Genomic DNA, 15,917 nt, shown 5'->3' with positions numbered 1-15,917 from the left:
GAAAATTCCTTGTGTGCTTTACTCACAGAAAGTAACACAAAGTAATGATGCCTCACAAAAATAATGCTCTGATATCAGAAAACTTGTCCTGCATGTACATTAAATAGATATTATCTAAGATGCCACATTTGCTTTTTTAGTTTTTTTAAAATTATCATTATAAGACAGGACGCATAGATAATTTAAAAACTATTAATGTTAAATAAAAAAAACCCTTCATCCTTCTTAGGATAGAAACATTTGAAAGAACATGAAGTGGTTGGAAACATCCACAGCTGTATGCCATGAGACAAAAGTGTCACCAATTCTGAGATCCTGTTAATTAAAATGATAGGGAAACAGAGATACGCAAAAAAAAGTAGGTTCCCAATGACAGAAAGAAATCCTTTTCTGTGACAATAAAAGAGCCTGCAAGAGCAGGAAATCCCCAAAAATCTGTTTGAGACATAGATGACCAGAAACATGTAGATAAGAGCACAGGCACAGTACTTTGAAATGACAAGTAAGTTGTAATGCAAAAGAGATCTCCACTGACTTCTGTAAAGTTAAAGGAAACATTAATATCCATGCTGAGGTAGGATTTATTGTAAGTAAGGACGATAAAGTTGTTAAGATACTTAGTCATGGGTAGCACGTTAACATTATTTATGTTCTGAATTACTGTGGTGAAAAATTAAACTCTAAGCTTCCTACCTTTTATGTATGCTATACTCCTTAACACTGACAATATTTGAGAATTTTGTAATACTGCTTTCTATTTTTAAGGATTAATCATGCTTCTGCAAATATTTTTCAGAAATAGCTATGTTTTTCTCCAAAACAGCAAATAAACCTCCATTTTCTCTGAAGAATCGCAGACCGTTTTTCCCCCAGGAAGCCTGCACCACCTCCTGTCCCTCCGAATCAGACCAAGACCCCACGCTGCCCACAGTCAGGCATCACCTCCAAATAGCCAGATCTCACTCACGCTTCTCAGTGGCACAGAGGCTATTCTTAGCGAACGTGGCCATTTTCAGCTGACACACTGCGGCACCGTGCCACACATCACTCTGGCTGCAAAGAGTGCACCATCCGAAGGCAGCCTGGCTTCACTTTAACTGGCAACAAGCAGAAGTGTTAGTCTTTTAAAATGGGACACGGAGATTTTCAGTGCTATTGGAGGTGCTCGCTTTAGTTATTGCTTTTATAAACAAGTATTCTTTATGGATTTTTTTTTTTGTGGATGATTTTAAGAATCAGATTCACCAGGCAGAATTTCCAGTTACAAAAACTAACAAAGAAAAATACCACTTATTTTCCCTTTTTGATGGTTATTAATGCCCTAGGTTTACTCAGTGATTAGAGGGAAGGGAAATGACCGAATGGAGGGTTGAGGGGGTCACGGTGGAGAGAGGAGCAAGAAGATAAGGGGAAACACGTGCCAGAAGAGAAAAACTAATCAGTATCCATATACACAAAGGCATGTGAATATCCATATGCACAAAGGCAGAAGAGAGAGCATGTTTTTGAGGTAACAGGAAAGTCAAGAGACCTGGAAGTAACTTGGGTGCACAGTGTGTGACTTTAGTGAATCAAACCAGCTATAAACCCAGTTTATCTGGCTGGAACGTGCTACCTATTTGCTACAATTCCTAAGCAGGTAAAACAGAGATTACTGATTAAATCAATCTTTCAGTTAAAATGTGCATCATATCCTTACATCAGCAGAACTATCACATGGTAAAATCACTGCTGGAAGCACTGTTTGCAGATCACGTGTGACTTTTTTCAAAGGAAAACTTACCAAAACCCCAAAATATGTTAAGTGAATAATACAAGTGACTGACGTTAAAATGTATGATGTGGACGTGATCCTAAACACAAACATCATAATACCTCCAAGACTTCAAGATTTAATGAGAAACACCAAATGACACAGAACTTTAGACAGATAAAACCTGAGCAGCACTGAACTCTCTCCATCAAATCTATGGGCAGTGGAAAAGCCTATTTGAGGGAAGCTCTGTATGAAGCATGAAAACATTTGCAAGAAAAAAAGATTGTGCCTTAGAAACAGAAATACTGACTCCAATCACATTTCTGTCTAAGGCTCCCAACCAGAACAATTAGTTAGGAGGAGTCCCTCCTTGTTTGATGCCAGTAGGAGTCTTCTGCTCAACAAAGGTGGTCTTTCTCTACAAGGGTGCTGGGAAACATGGATGGCACTCGGATTTGGATTCCCTTCACTAGTTTCAGATAACTTAGGGCCTAAATTAGAAAATAAACAGCAGGAGAGAGGCATCATCAGGATGTAATCAAGATTCTAGGTGGGCTGAATTGCCCTTCGGCATGCCTCTCTCTCCCCACTTTCTGCAGAAAGAGCCCAGGGTAGCACGGCTACTAATTTCAGCATCTCAGTAGTGTCCAAAATTAGACGGGTTGAATCTGGGCTTCCATATTCAGAGATGCTGAGGTCTCTGCAGGAAAGGCTTTTCCTGTTTCTTCTACTTCTTCATTTTACCCCCAGACAAACTTTATTATTTAATTGAACGTCTTCATTTTTTTTCACTCTTACGTACAGGATTAGAGAAAGAAAGAAAAGGTTGGGGAACACACAGTACTAGAGCTTAAGTTTTAGACATAAGGTTGTGCTCTCCAAACTTTCAGGCCAGAAGGCAAAAGCAACATGGAAGCTGGGACACAGGTCTCAACTGTTGGCTGACAGATCTTCTGGCTCCCTGCTTTGGCTAGGTGGAGCCAAAACGCGACCCGTGGAAGACAGAAGATACACAGCAAATGAAAGCAGAAGATGCCACTGTTACATTAAGGTGTCAAATTCTCCTGATGAAAAAAATTATTCCAGTTATTTCAATTAACTATTAAGGACAGAAAGGTTCATCCAGTTTTGAAGGTACTTTGTGAAACAGCATTCTTCTTTCAGGTTCTTCAGAAAAAAGAAACCTTGGTAGGCATACCAGTACGGTTCATTTGTTTGTAGAAGACCAACCCTCAGGAAGACTGCATTTCTATTCGTTAAAAAACTAAAATAGGTGACAATAATAGCCAGAAAAAGCATCTGCAAACTTTTTGCTTGCCTAAATGTCTCTCTCAGTAGGATAAATCAAGAGGTAGATGTGCTGATGACTTTGCCCTGAAAAAAACAAGCGTTCCACTAAATGCCCACAGAGTAACAAAAAATTCCAGGGCAATTTCCTGACCGTTACCCTATCTTTCCACTCTTTTTTTTTTTTTTAAATTGGAATCATGGTAATTAGTGGAGAGATTTCTCAAGCGATGTTTACTGCAAAACTCAAAGAAGGACAGGCAGCCACAAGGTTTACTCTGGTTTATGGGTGCAGAACGAACAGCAGATCTCTGCTGCGGAGACTTGCAACAGTCCTTCACTTAAACTCATGGTGAGAAGAGGTCGGGGCAGAGAAGAGGAAAGAGCTCACACTAATGAAAATACTGACATAAAAAAAGGCTTCACAAACTTATATTGCTTCTTTTTTCTTTAAATGTGTTCACTGACTAAATTAAAATCAGTCACTGTCACTGTTTAGAGGCAGTATCTACTATATTCTTGTTGGGGGGAGGTTTGAGCAATCTTGTAATTACACGTCTACTTGGTAGTGTATATTCCTGAAAATAAAATTATACGTGATACATGAAAGCATCTAAATGCTTAAGTTGCACAAAATCCAGATAATCTTTCAGTTTAAAAAAAAAAAAAAAAAAAAAAAAAAAAAAAAGGAAGTACCGCTTGAGTTCTGAGAGGTCTTCTGTTGTAAAAAGCAAGATTTAGATTTATACAAGGCAAAAGGATACATGTGTGCCTGTACTACTTTGGAAAGGTATCAGAGCCACGAGAGGGCACTCTCGTAATCTACAATTTGAATTGTTGCTGCCTGGCTTTTTCATTTTTAATTAAAAGGAAATCTGACTGTTTTGCAGAATGAAGAGATCTTACTTGACACACCAAGACAAAAGATTTTTCTCCAAATTAAAGGAAGCTAATGATATCGACAATATTTTCAAATTACACCACGTTAGCTAAAGAAACAGAATTTACTAATCAACCAAAGCTTACTTCAAAACTATATTTTACAGAAACAAAATGCAATTTACATTAAAAACTAGCTCTTACTGTTTATGACATCTGTCAATTTGTAATGTTTTAGTCAATGAGAGTAGAAGATACCTCTGGCTATATAACCAGTATTATCTGTGGAAGCTAGGCATAGATGTAATCTCAAGCACATCATCTGAATCCAAATACAGGTAAAGGCCCTTAATCAGAGCTTTTATGTTTCTGAAATTATTGTGGGGTTGTCTGCAGGATTTTTTTTTTCTTTTTTTCTTAAAGGGGTTCAGTCACCTTATACAGAATATGTATATTCAGCACTGCATTATCACAAGCATTTCCTCTCCGCTTTTATGTTCCCGGAAAAAAAAAAAACCTCTTCAGAATAGCCCACTCTCGCCACCTTTTTCAGGTTAGGAGGGTAATCAGTTACTGGAAGCCCTTTGTAGCTAATGATTATGTCATTTATTTTACTGGCCATTATAGGGGTATTGATAAATGGGGCACTCCTGAAGGTAAGGTTATTCTGAACACATCTTCCTGCCTGACACTTGCTATCTTTGTTGAACAGAAGCCAAGCATACCTACTGCAAGCTGAATTACATATTGTCTAGTTACTAGGATATACTGCAATAAAAGTGTAAAAGCTACATTTGCAATATGCTTTTAAAAAAGAATAAAAAATGGCAATTCTCTTCTGTTCGAGAATACCAAGAAAAAAGTTTAGTCTAACTTGGCTTTTATTACCTTATGCAAAAGTGTTTTTAAAACCTTCTTAGACACTGTATTTACATCCTGCAAAGTCATGGGAAGTAGTTCACTTGGTTTCTTCGATATAAGAACATTTAAAGTAGAGCTGACACAGGGATTCCTGGTGAATCTACACTTAGAATCCAAATGTCCAAGTTTCCATTACGGCTGCAAGGTAGTGCATGCCTAAAGGTAAAGGTATTACATACATTTCCTCAGAGACAAGGGGGCATTTCTAACTTACTAATTATAAAATGAACTGGTAGTTCTTATTTGGTATCCTGCAAATCTTCAAGAATGTTTTATTAGCCACTAAATACATTAGGACTATTGACATCCTGAAATGCTCCATTTTTAATAAGCCACCCTATCACCTGATGTAACAGTAAAATTACAAAGATCATATTCATGAAATCAAACAGATCTTCCTGGCATTCTATCCAGGCTCATCATTAACACGCTCTCTTTTCAATTATATATTAATTTGGAACAATTTTATAGAGCTCTCACTGCATTTAGGCCCCTGTCTACCCAGAAATCTGCATTATCTGGGAGCATATAATGAAACAGAATCAAAACAGATTATGCAAAAACTGAACGCACAGTAGTCTAATACATGCACTGCTGTACCCTCCGCATCAATAGTTGAAGGAACTCGGCAATATCGTTGGCAAGATACCGCAAACAGAGTTGAAGCAATCTCATGTTTGCAGTAATTTTTATTTCAAAAATTTTAGCTGGTAATTTCTTGTATCTTCATCATACCTAATTAATGTAGGAGATAAAACATACCAGAGACATATTGTTAGATCTAGGCATGAAACAGTTAACAGCAGTGCACATGCCAAGGTTTTAATAAGGCTTAACAATAAAAAGCTTCGATCGTCCACTTTCACTAGATTTTGTTGTGGTTTTCCCTTGCTTAGGGCAATCCATCTGTTAACGTTGACTTGCAATATAGTTAAGCTCGCACACGTATAAAAAGCCTAGAACGGCTAACCCAAGCAAGAGTAAGCTCAAATGAATATTACAGAGATAGAACAATTCATCTTAGGCAAAGATTAATTGTGTGGGTGCGCACGCGCGTGCACGCAGGCACGTATGAGTGCACTCCTGTTATTTCTTTTTTTAGGAAAGACTTTCAAAATGCAAATTATAGGAGGGCAAGCTGATCACTACAGTTTGCAAGAACACATTTAATTATTTATCCTCTGATTAGGTTTTGACAGCTATTTTACATGCTATAATTTGTTTTGATTTACTGTTAATTTTTTTAAAGTATATTGCCGATCTGGAAAAAAAAAGATAAAATAAAGCCACCGACAGCAGTGATAAAGCTTAGTAAATATTCATTGTTAAAAATGGCTCTGCACTGTGACCAGTGCTGGTATTCTCCCTGGGCCAAACTGGCCTTGTTTTCAATAAAACCAGAGAAGTATCCTTTCCCTTGAGCCCTGTTAGGCTGAGGCTGCAGTTGGAACTGTCATCTTCACACAAAAGCAAAGGGGTTGGGTTTTACAAACGCAAAGCCTAATTGGGAGATCTTCATGGCTGTACCCTTGACATTTATTAAAGCCTCATCAACAAAACAGGAAATAACCGTACTAATTAGCAGACCCACATACAAACTACTGTTTGTTGGGGGGAAAGCAGATTCACTTCCTATTGTAAAGGAAACGTCCTCCCAGACCCCAAAATCCTGTTACGAACCAATTATTAAAATGATCTTTTACAGTGAAGCAAACTTTCATATCATACATAATGTTTCAAAATAAATATGTTTTACAGCATCTCAGGTAACTGTTAGTTAGTATTTATGTTTAACTGTTTCCAGGAAGTGGAGAATGAAAAGCTCAATGCATGCATCTAACATGACATAAAATATAACATCAAATTCTTTATATTTACAAGTTTTTAAATGTTTCAGTATGGAAGAGATAGTAATAAAGTGCAGAGGTGCCTCTTGTTTGGAAGCAAGATGACCATTAAAAGCAATCTTTCTCTTTTGTTTGTTGTTTGTTTAGGTTTTGGGGGGATATTCAAATACACTGACATTGCAACTTAATATCTGGTCCTTACTTGAAATATACATCAAAGTGCTTGAACTGCACGTTAACACTATCCTTATACTGCTATAGACACTCATGGGCACCATTTTAGAAATCCGGGTGGAAAGGTTCATTTGCAGGATAAAGAGTTACAGAAAAAAAGGATTAAACCTGACAACAATAGCAATCTGTGGAATTCACTTCTTCTAAACGGCAGATTCAGTACTAGATCAAACATAGTCTCTCACATGCACTTGTGAATACAAATATATATTTTTATTTGGATGTAAAGTTTAAAATCACTACTTATTCATAAAGAACTTGCATTTATGTTATCTTACTCAAATACTTACCAAGAACAAAAATAAAAACAAGAGTAGCAACAGTAGACTATTATTTTTTAGAAATATTTTTGTTTGTTTGCTTTTGGGGAGGAGGAAAAAGTGGGAATACCGTGAGTGAGAGGTGAAGGAAACCGTGCGAGAGCGGAGTCCTTGGGGAGCGATCACCATTTGCTCCTTCCTGCCCACTGGGCCCACGTGGCATTTGGGACAAGAGCTGGGGAGAAGACACGGGACCTTCGGTTTGCAGGAGGGCAAAACTGCGGGGCTATTAGTTACAAGCTTCGCTCGTAAACAAACCCTATATATGTATATGTATGTGTGTATACACATACATAAACACGCATGTGTATATGTATATATGTAAAGAAAACTGTGGACGGACACGCACTCCTTCTGTCTTGTTTTCAAAACCAAAAGACGACTGGTAGAAACAGCAATAATGATATTAAAGGATTTAGCAGTATACAGCTGTACGAACACAAAAAAATACAGAAGTCAAATTGTTCTGTCCAAACACAGGCCTTCAAAAGAAATATTCAATTGTACCAAGGTGAATTATATTCCTTTGTATCCCTAGACTCCTGTACCTTACAGTAGGCAGCACTACCATATCAGTAAATTATTGCAGATTTCTTTAATAAAAGCAGCCTCTAAAAATTCACTGACTACAAGGGTACATTTGCGTTACGTATTTACACGGATACATACAATTGTAGGTTCACCTACACTAATCTGTGAATGTTGACTAATAATGCATTGAAAGCTTTTTTAGTACCTCACATTATCAAATTCTTTTGGCGGGGGGGGAAGTTGTTATATGTTAAAATGACAGTTATCTATTAGAAACAAGTATTTTAAGAATCATTCATGTTATTAACATTAGAGCTCTATACTCATACATTTAGAATTGTGTATCTTCTCTTCTGATTCTCAGTGAAGAAAATCTACTGTACACAAGTTCCTGAAAGAATGCAGGCACCACAGCTGCCTGTATATAAAAAATATACTGAGGGCACAGAGTTTAAAACTTTATCACTGGCTTTAAGACATCACAAAAACAAGTACAAAGTAAAACCTGCTTAAATAATTAAAGCAGAAAGTCTTTGTATTATTTACAACCTTACTAAAAATAATGACTTAATACTAACGTACAATTTCAACACCATTTAGCAATAATCTGCATCAGTTCTATGTTAAATTTCACAAACTTTATATTTATTATGGATAAAAACTAATTAAAAAATCAAATTGATTAAATAGACAATTCAGATTTTTATCGTTGCAATATCTAAAGTAAAAAACCAAATGTTAGATCAGCTGGGCTGAATTTCTATGCTTAATTCTCATATAAGGAAGATATACACATTAAAAATCCATATATAAACATTCATTACATGTATTAAAAACATGCAATAACAGTATAATGCAAAAATATATACCCACACATTAAAATACATACATATGCAGGTATTTATTCCCAGGAAAAAAAGTGTTACAAAAACTATTTTATTTGTATCTTTGAAATAAACCTGTCAAAATGAATCCAAAGACATTAAAACACTTGCCAAAGTTGAGACACTACACCTGTTACTTCAAATCAAGGCTAGAAAGGATTAGAGAACAAAAGGACAAGAGATTGGCACCGTATTAACTAGCTGACTTATTAATAAAATAATAAATCATAACTATCTGATCAAGGTTAAAGGCCATATGACTGCCAAATCAATTTATGAGAAATACAAAATTAATGTGCCCCACTATAAGAAACTAAAAAATATAGCTTAACACAGACCTGTGAATAGACCAGAATGTATTTGCTGTGAGAAGCCTTTATCAAAAACAGTATTTAAGAATTAAATCTCAGATCCATCCTTAGAATTCTCCTGTTTTGTCCCCTCTCAACAGGGATGAAATACGAATAACATTTTTCCTCTATTCAAGCAGTATAGCAGTATTTCAATAAACATAGCCTTTTAATCACACTATCCAAACACAGACAGTAAAATAATCTTAAACAGATTCACTGATGCACTACTGTAAGTGGCAAGAAATTTTCCTCGTATGTCTGTGCATAAGAACAGAAGTTTCAGGTGTCTTACCTGTGCCAGTCTTCGTTTTTCTGAGTTTGCTCTTTTCTCATAATGCAACGTGTAGACAGGAGCAGTCTGTACTGCACCAGCGCTGCAAGTTCTATACTCTTCCTCATTCTCCTACAACAAAACAGATTTAAATTCCTTTATTTACAATCATTATCTGCAAACGTACCCTCCATATTATGCATGCAGAATGCATTCAAAATTATCTTGCCACAATCTATTACTGTCATGAAAATACCATCTGTAGTAAGAAAATAAAATTTAGCTTTTCAGGAAGCTGAATTATCAACATTGTCATTTAAAAGATGAATTGTTCAAACATCTAGGAAATATTTTTTAAAGTTTTCTTAAAATAGCATAAAATATATCTAAAAAATGGTTCCTTCTCCCTACAGAAAAATCTTATGTGGAAACAAAATTTTCAATGGGAAAAGCTGCTGCAAAATGCCTAAAACATCTTTTCTCATATTTCTGCAATGTTGCTTTTGCAAAATGAAACTATGTCTTCATTTTTAAACATTGCCATTGTCCACGTATCTTATGAAGCCAACACAGACAACTACACCTTCTGAAATACACTGCACTGCAAGACTCTCCCATCTCAAATTCTCAGCTTGAAGCAAAGCCTTCGATTGTGATATCAAAGCAATCAACTTTATGAAAACATACATCCTGTTAATGTATCTTTGAAGACCTCTGTTGTTCTATGATAAAATATGCAAACAATAAAGAGATTATTCAGTGGATGCATAGAATGACAGATAGTTGCCAGAGGGCTCGTTATGAAAAATGTATTGTTGAACAAAGGGCTAAGAATATTTCAAAAGTCATTAAAAACAAAAATCTCATGTGACTTGTAAAGTATAAGCTTCAAACTGATAAAGGAAGCAAGGTAAGAAAGTAAAAAGTGTACTACATACCTTGTGTTTTAACTTACTCTTCACTTCTTTTATTCCTTGCCTTGCCTGATTTTTTGCCTAGAAAAATAAAAGGACTTAAGTAGCTCTGCAAGACACTGGCTGTAGTCATGAAACATGCTTTATGATGCCATACTTATTTTACCTTTTTTTTAAACATCTGGTGATATAAAGAAGGACAATAACTTTTATCACATATTTCATACACGCACTGTCAGTACATTTTATATATTCATGCTTTGTCCGTATATTTAAGGATTTTTTTCAGTACATGCATGCCAATGCTGTGAAAACATACATACTCAAAAATTCTCCAATATTAGTAAGGACAGGCTAAAAATGCTCATATACATCACTCCTTTATTTGAAATGGTCCTTTAAATTTGAAAGGGTATTTTAGCAGTAAGGCATGTTGGAAAAATGTTAAGATTTTCAAGATGACTGCTACAGTGTTCCAGTCTGGCAACTTGCAGGGCAACATCAATCTTAAGAGAAATGAAGTGATTTCATATGCAGATGGAGATTTTGCCCAGTGTTGCTGAACAGCGTAGTGCTGCTATTTAGGGGAGAATTCTGTATGTATTAAAATAGGCAGCCAAGGATCACTGTTGCATAGAAAACAGAGCCCAGAATGTTCTTCAATAGAGAAATGAATTATCAATACAGAATACCACGTACTTATGCAGAAAGAGAGGAGAGAGAGAGAAGGAGGGGGAGTAGGAAAAAAAAGAAAAGATGGGGGGGAATGAGGGGAGACCAAAATCCCTAACCCTAATAGAAGAAAGGGTATTTTTCTTATATGAATATAGGAAAAACCTATGAAAGTTTTCAAAGTTGTCTTGAAAATAGGACTTTTAAAAATATATTTTAAGGGCATAAATATGCGGAAACCACTTATTTTTCTATGGTTTTCTATACATGGAAATTCAGAAAAAGAAAATCATTTTCTTGAATCAAGAGGTCAGAGAGTCTTTTTGATCCTTAAATCATACATCTATAAGCTCAATAACAGCACTATGGGGTGCCATGTAGCAGATGCTAACCTGAATGCCACTTTAAACTTTCCAGATCACGCTCACAGCATTTGGATGAATTTTGGAGTGCTTTGTTCTAACTCTGAGGGATGGTACCAAGCACATTACTCAAGGCTACCAATCAGTTATCTAGCAATTAAGAAATGCATATGTCATTTCTCTAGTAGGCTCCATAAAGGGCAACAGCATAAGAAATCAGATAGGGTATAAATACGAATACCTTACACACACAGATCCTCACAAAATTTACCAGTGTTTCCTGAACAGAAGTTCACTTTGAAGAACCTTTATTATCAAGGACATAATTATCAAAATTGAAGGCTGGGAGAAGATCATGTAACCACAGTCTAAGCTAGTGCAAACTGAAGAAGAATAATTTGCAGATAACCTGTTAGTGAACCATTTTTTAAATTATAAATGAGTTCATGGAAATGAGGCGTATTTAATTTATTTACCTGTTTCTCTCCATGGCTGCTGTGTTTTTCAACTGATGTAAAATTAAAAATTCTATTTGAAAACTTTACTTAAAATACACTAGCTTAGCCTGATGTACTGATTTATTCAGGACTACTTATGCATCCAACTAGTGAAACATTTGGAAAAGGAAAAAGGAAGCCAAAAGTCTTTTCCCATATATTAAAAATGCAACCTTAAAATACTTCCCACTCCATTTTACACTATTGCTGTTTTTTCATACTGCGTGATACTGTATAATTTCACATGCTTTATTGGTTAGGCAGTCTTTTAAAACAAGATCTTTTAAGCTCAGAAGTATAAGCATTAAATCCAGTTAAACGTGAGTATTCCAGTATCATCTTTAAAAGAGCAGATGATAGAAAAGACTTGCTGCGCACATTACTGATGCTTTACCACATCTTTTCAATAGTGCAGCGCTTAGTGCCAAAGTGAGATTGCATCTGTGTAAGCCAGGACTCCATTTGTCTAGCACGAACTGTATCTGTTCTGAATAGAGAACTCCACATCGCGTTAACACTATATACTACGTAACTACATGCTATAACACTATATTTATACTACATATAAATGTAACATTCACAAAACGTTTTACACTCGTGTTAACTTTGCAATGCCTGTGTTGTGTTACGGGACCTTAGTGTATATGAGAATTTCTATTTTCAGAGTCCGTATTTTCATCATGTTGTCACCAGGGTAGGAAGAGTTTACAGCTGTGTATCAAATATCTAAATGATATTCAAATAAGCCTCTAGCATGTATTATGATTGAAACAAAAACAGCAAACTGATGCTTTGAAAATGTCTGTTGTTATGTACAAGCTATCTGGAAGACTAAATCTTAGTGCTATATGAGAAAACAAATGAAGCTAAAAACATTCTACAGGCTAAAGTGTTTTTCTGCAATACATTTATAAAATGCTTAGGTTTTTAAGTATTCAGGAAGAAGTTGTAGGAAGTTGTGATATTTTTATGTATTATTTATTTGAAAGAGATGATCTTACAAATTTATATGCTGTTTTCACAGCCGGAGTGGCTTTGGTCATTGCTGTGTTGATCAGTGCACCGCCTTTCTGAAATATACAAAAAATGTATTTTAGTAACATTTTAACACAAGTCAAACCTTAAGACAACAGCAAGCAAAAATAAACAGTGCGCTGTAAAGAAATAACAATCTTCCTTTTAAATCGCTCAGAATAACCACAGCTGTGTTTCCTCCCCAACCTGCTGTCTGCAGCTACACAAGGGTTACAGTACGTCATTATCACAGCTGACACATTTATCAATGCATTCTAACAGAATGATGTATTTTCATTCTTCATACATTGTTACTATTTCAAAATCAATTCAGAAGTTATGGCTATTTTTCATGTGTTCCTATCATATTTATTATGCAACTTAAAAATACTTTGACCTGACAGAAAGAACTCTCTCATTTAATCACACAAGAATTCTCTTAATCTAAAATAATGTATTTTACTAATCCTGCAGAATAACAAGGTTATACCAAGGGTCTTCTGCTAGCCAAACTGCACAAATCCATATTAACGAGATTTGCTATTTACTAGAAGCGATAAACTTCGTTATCATATTGTACTGTCACACCTAATTCACAGTCATGGAATGCAACATGATACAGAAAGCAGTGAAGTCCCTGACTTTACAGACAGAAATACCTTGCGCGTTTTGGCATTTGTTTTGTGTGGAGGACTTTTTTTTTCTTTTTTAAATCTTCAAGAAAAAACCCACAAAATTATTGCATTTACTACAGACATGTTATTCATTATAGAATGTACTTACATTTTCCTTGCAAACGAACGAACTTTTACCATTACGTATATGTAAGGACAAGGACAAAGATTTGAAGAACAGGATGGCCAGTATAATTACTTAACCAAGTTTATACCTTCACTGTATGCATCCACTGCTGATACGATCTTGAATTTCCTGAAATAGAAACGTAAGATGTAACACAATCAAACATACATTCAACATTTTAAATGTTTCAACCCTCCTCACAATCTGCATTAAAAATTCCCTTAGAGGATTATTCATTAATTTCATTCTTCTCAGACAGACAAGGAATGTAAAGATAAGAATATGTGTACACTAAGAAAAAAAGCTAGGTATCTCTTATTTCATGTTTTCTATTTTCTTTGTAAAAGCATATCTTTTCACCCACAGAGTTTTTAATTCCGATTGAGGTAGAAAGAGAAATTAAAATTATGGTAAGGTAACATACTGCTAAAAAGTCTAAAAAGAAAAACACCAACTCGAAGGAAAGAATAATATATAATGAACTGCATTCAAGCATAATGATCCCACTGGGCAAACTTTCAAGTACAAAAATGACATGGACTGCAGATGGTACCATCCCGAGGAAAAAGAACAAGAGAAAAGTCTAAGAATTATGGCACAACTATACACCCCTGTGCAGGAAAAAGCCTTTTAAAACTGTATCTACTTTCTTTCACAAAGGAAAACCTCTAAAAGGCAAGTGAGAGCTACTGGCTTCTGTAGGACTACCGAGGACTATTGTGGCACTAAGCTGGCCGTGAAGAACAGGGTTAAATTCTGCCGAGCACTTGACGAAGAAATGAATACTATTTCCCAAAGGTGCTTCAGCTGAACACCAAAGATTGGGTCCCTGAGCCCCGAGAAAGTTTTAGAGTGCATCAGTCACTTGAATACTCTGGTCCTGTGAGCTGTTGCTAACCCCAGACAGGACATTCACGTTGACAAGAATGTTGAAGTTTCAAACAGGGAGTTTATCCATTTTGAAAGGACCATACTGATATATCCTTGACATTACAGACTTTTAACAGGAGTTCTCAAAACTTCTTAAGCTTTGCAATAATCAATTAACTAAGGCCTGGGTGCAATTATTGCATTAGCTAGTGGAAAGCCAAAACATTCTCCTCGAACACAGCTGGGAACTAACTGGATCATTGTAAAAGGTATTCTCAGGTTTCTGAATGAGGTGAAAAAACTGAGCTGTTTATACTCGCATCAGGCACTTCCACCAATTCCACTAAATTCTTTACAGGCAGTTTTGCGACAGCCAGACTCCCAGGAATGATGGCACAAGTGAAAGCAATACTCCTTAGAAAGGAGAGAACCTGATGATCATTATGACCCTATCTCCAATAAGAACGTCAAAGAGCAACCTAAAGCAAAAATGACTCATTTTTCACTTCTTCGATCTGGCTCCCTGGAACTACTAGAGAAGGTAGCACGCAAATAACATGCAATAAGGTGAAATTTAACCACTGCTAGTGTGTTAATGAAATTTCAATGACCCATAAGTACTTTCTCTAACATGACATTTCATAACTTCAAATTCTTATCAAAAACATTCATATATCATCTGGCTTGTGGTGTCCTTAACAGTGACTCCACATCTGAGCTTTCTCTGTCACAGCCCATGACTTAAGCAATTACTAGAAACAGTAAATGAGATCACAGCAAATCACCAAGAAGTTTAACTGTCTTCTAGTTGTGTAGAGGGACTTCAGGGAAGGCAATAAAGAAAACAGATAAATACTCATCTACAGAAAAGGCCACGTTAACTCTGCATACCCTCAGCTAGAGTTGAACCTCCTGAAACTCTAGCAAGAAAATGCTGACTCCTTAAAATAAATTATTATTACAAGAGAGGTTCAAAGGTTTTCACTTTTTCAGTTTTCCTTATACTACCACCATTGATATTAGACTAACTCAAAAAAAAGACTGCTGTAATAAAATTCATGTGATTACAAATTACTTTAGTGGATAATATTCTACAAGAAATCCAAGTGCTAAGCCAACCAATCATCACTATGTTCTTGTATTGAAAGTTACATAAAACTCTTGAGAACTAATACTTCCACAGAATAATACATGTAACAGAAAATAAGATTTTAAGTCTAAAGTGAAAACTGTAATGAAGATGGCTCACAAATTACTTTTCACACATAGTCACAGGGAAATAAGTTTTGACCACTTTACTGGGGGCGGGGGGAGGAAATCATAAAAACCAATGAAATCCAAGTTTTATTCTCCGATTTCCAGTTTAATTTTCTGTGCCAGTTTAGTTATGCTCGCATATATGGAAAAATGCGAATTAAAAAAGAGATTACTTACAGAAACACTTTCCATTTGATTCAGTAATTTTTAAGTTATACTCTCTATAGCTAAGATTATGTTCACCTGT

General features: G+C 35.7%; 1 protein-coding gene across 4 annotated transcripts in view; it reads right to left on the bottom strand.

The window, feature by feature from the left end:
- DENND1B (DENN domain containing 1B) overlaps window positions 1-15,917 on the bottom strand; it is a 169,851-nt gene that overhangs the window by 15,311 nt on the left and 138,623 nt on the right. For all 4 annotated transcript variants that reach the window (XM_076337985.1, XM_076337986.1, XM_076337987.1 and 1 more), the window contains 4 exons: window positions 13,632-13,672; window positions 12,730-12,798; window positions 10,222-10,278; window positions 9,305-9,415 (listed from right to left, as the gene is read on the bottom strand). In XM_076337985.1, the coding sequence (XP_076194100.1) occupies window positions 9,305-9,415; window positions 10,222-10,278; window positions 12,730-12,798; window positions 13,632-13,672 (278 nt within the window). The remainder of the gene's footprint in view (window positions 1-9,304; window positions 9,416-10,221; window positions 10,279-12,729; window positions 12,799-13,631; window positions 13,673-15,917) is intronic.

This window comes from Aptenodytes patagonicus, chromosome 5 (assembly GCF_965638725.1).
Source record: "Aptenodytes patagonicus chromosome 5, bAptPat1.pri.cur, whole genome shotgun sequence".
NCBI classification, from domain to species: domain Eukaryota; kingdom Metazoa; phylum Chordata; class Aves; order Sphenisciformes; family Spheniscidae; genus Aptenodytes; species Aptenodytes patagonicus.
This window is presented reverse-complemented; position numbering and strand designations above follow the sequence as displayed.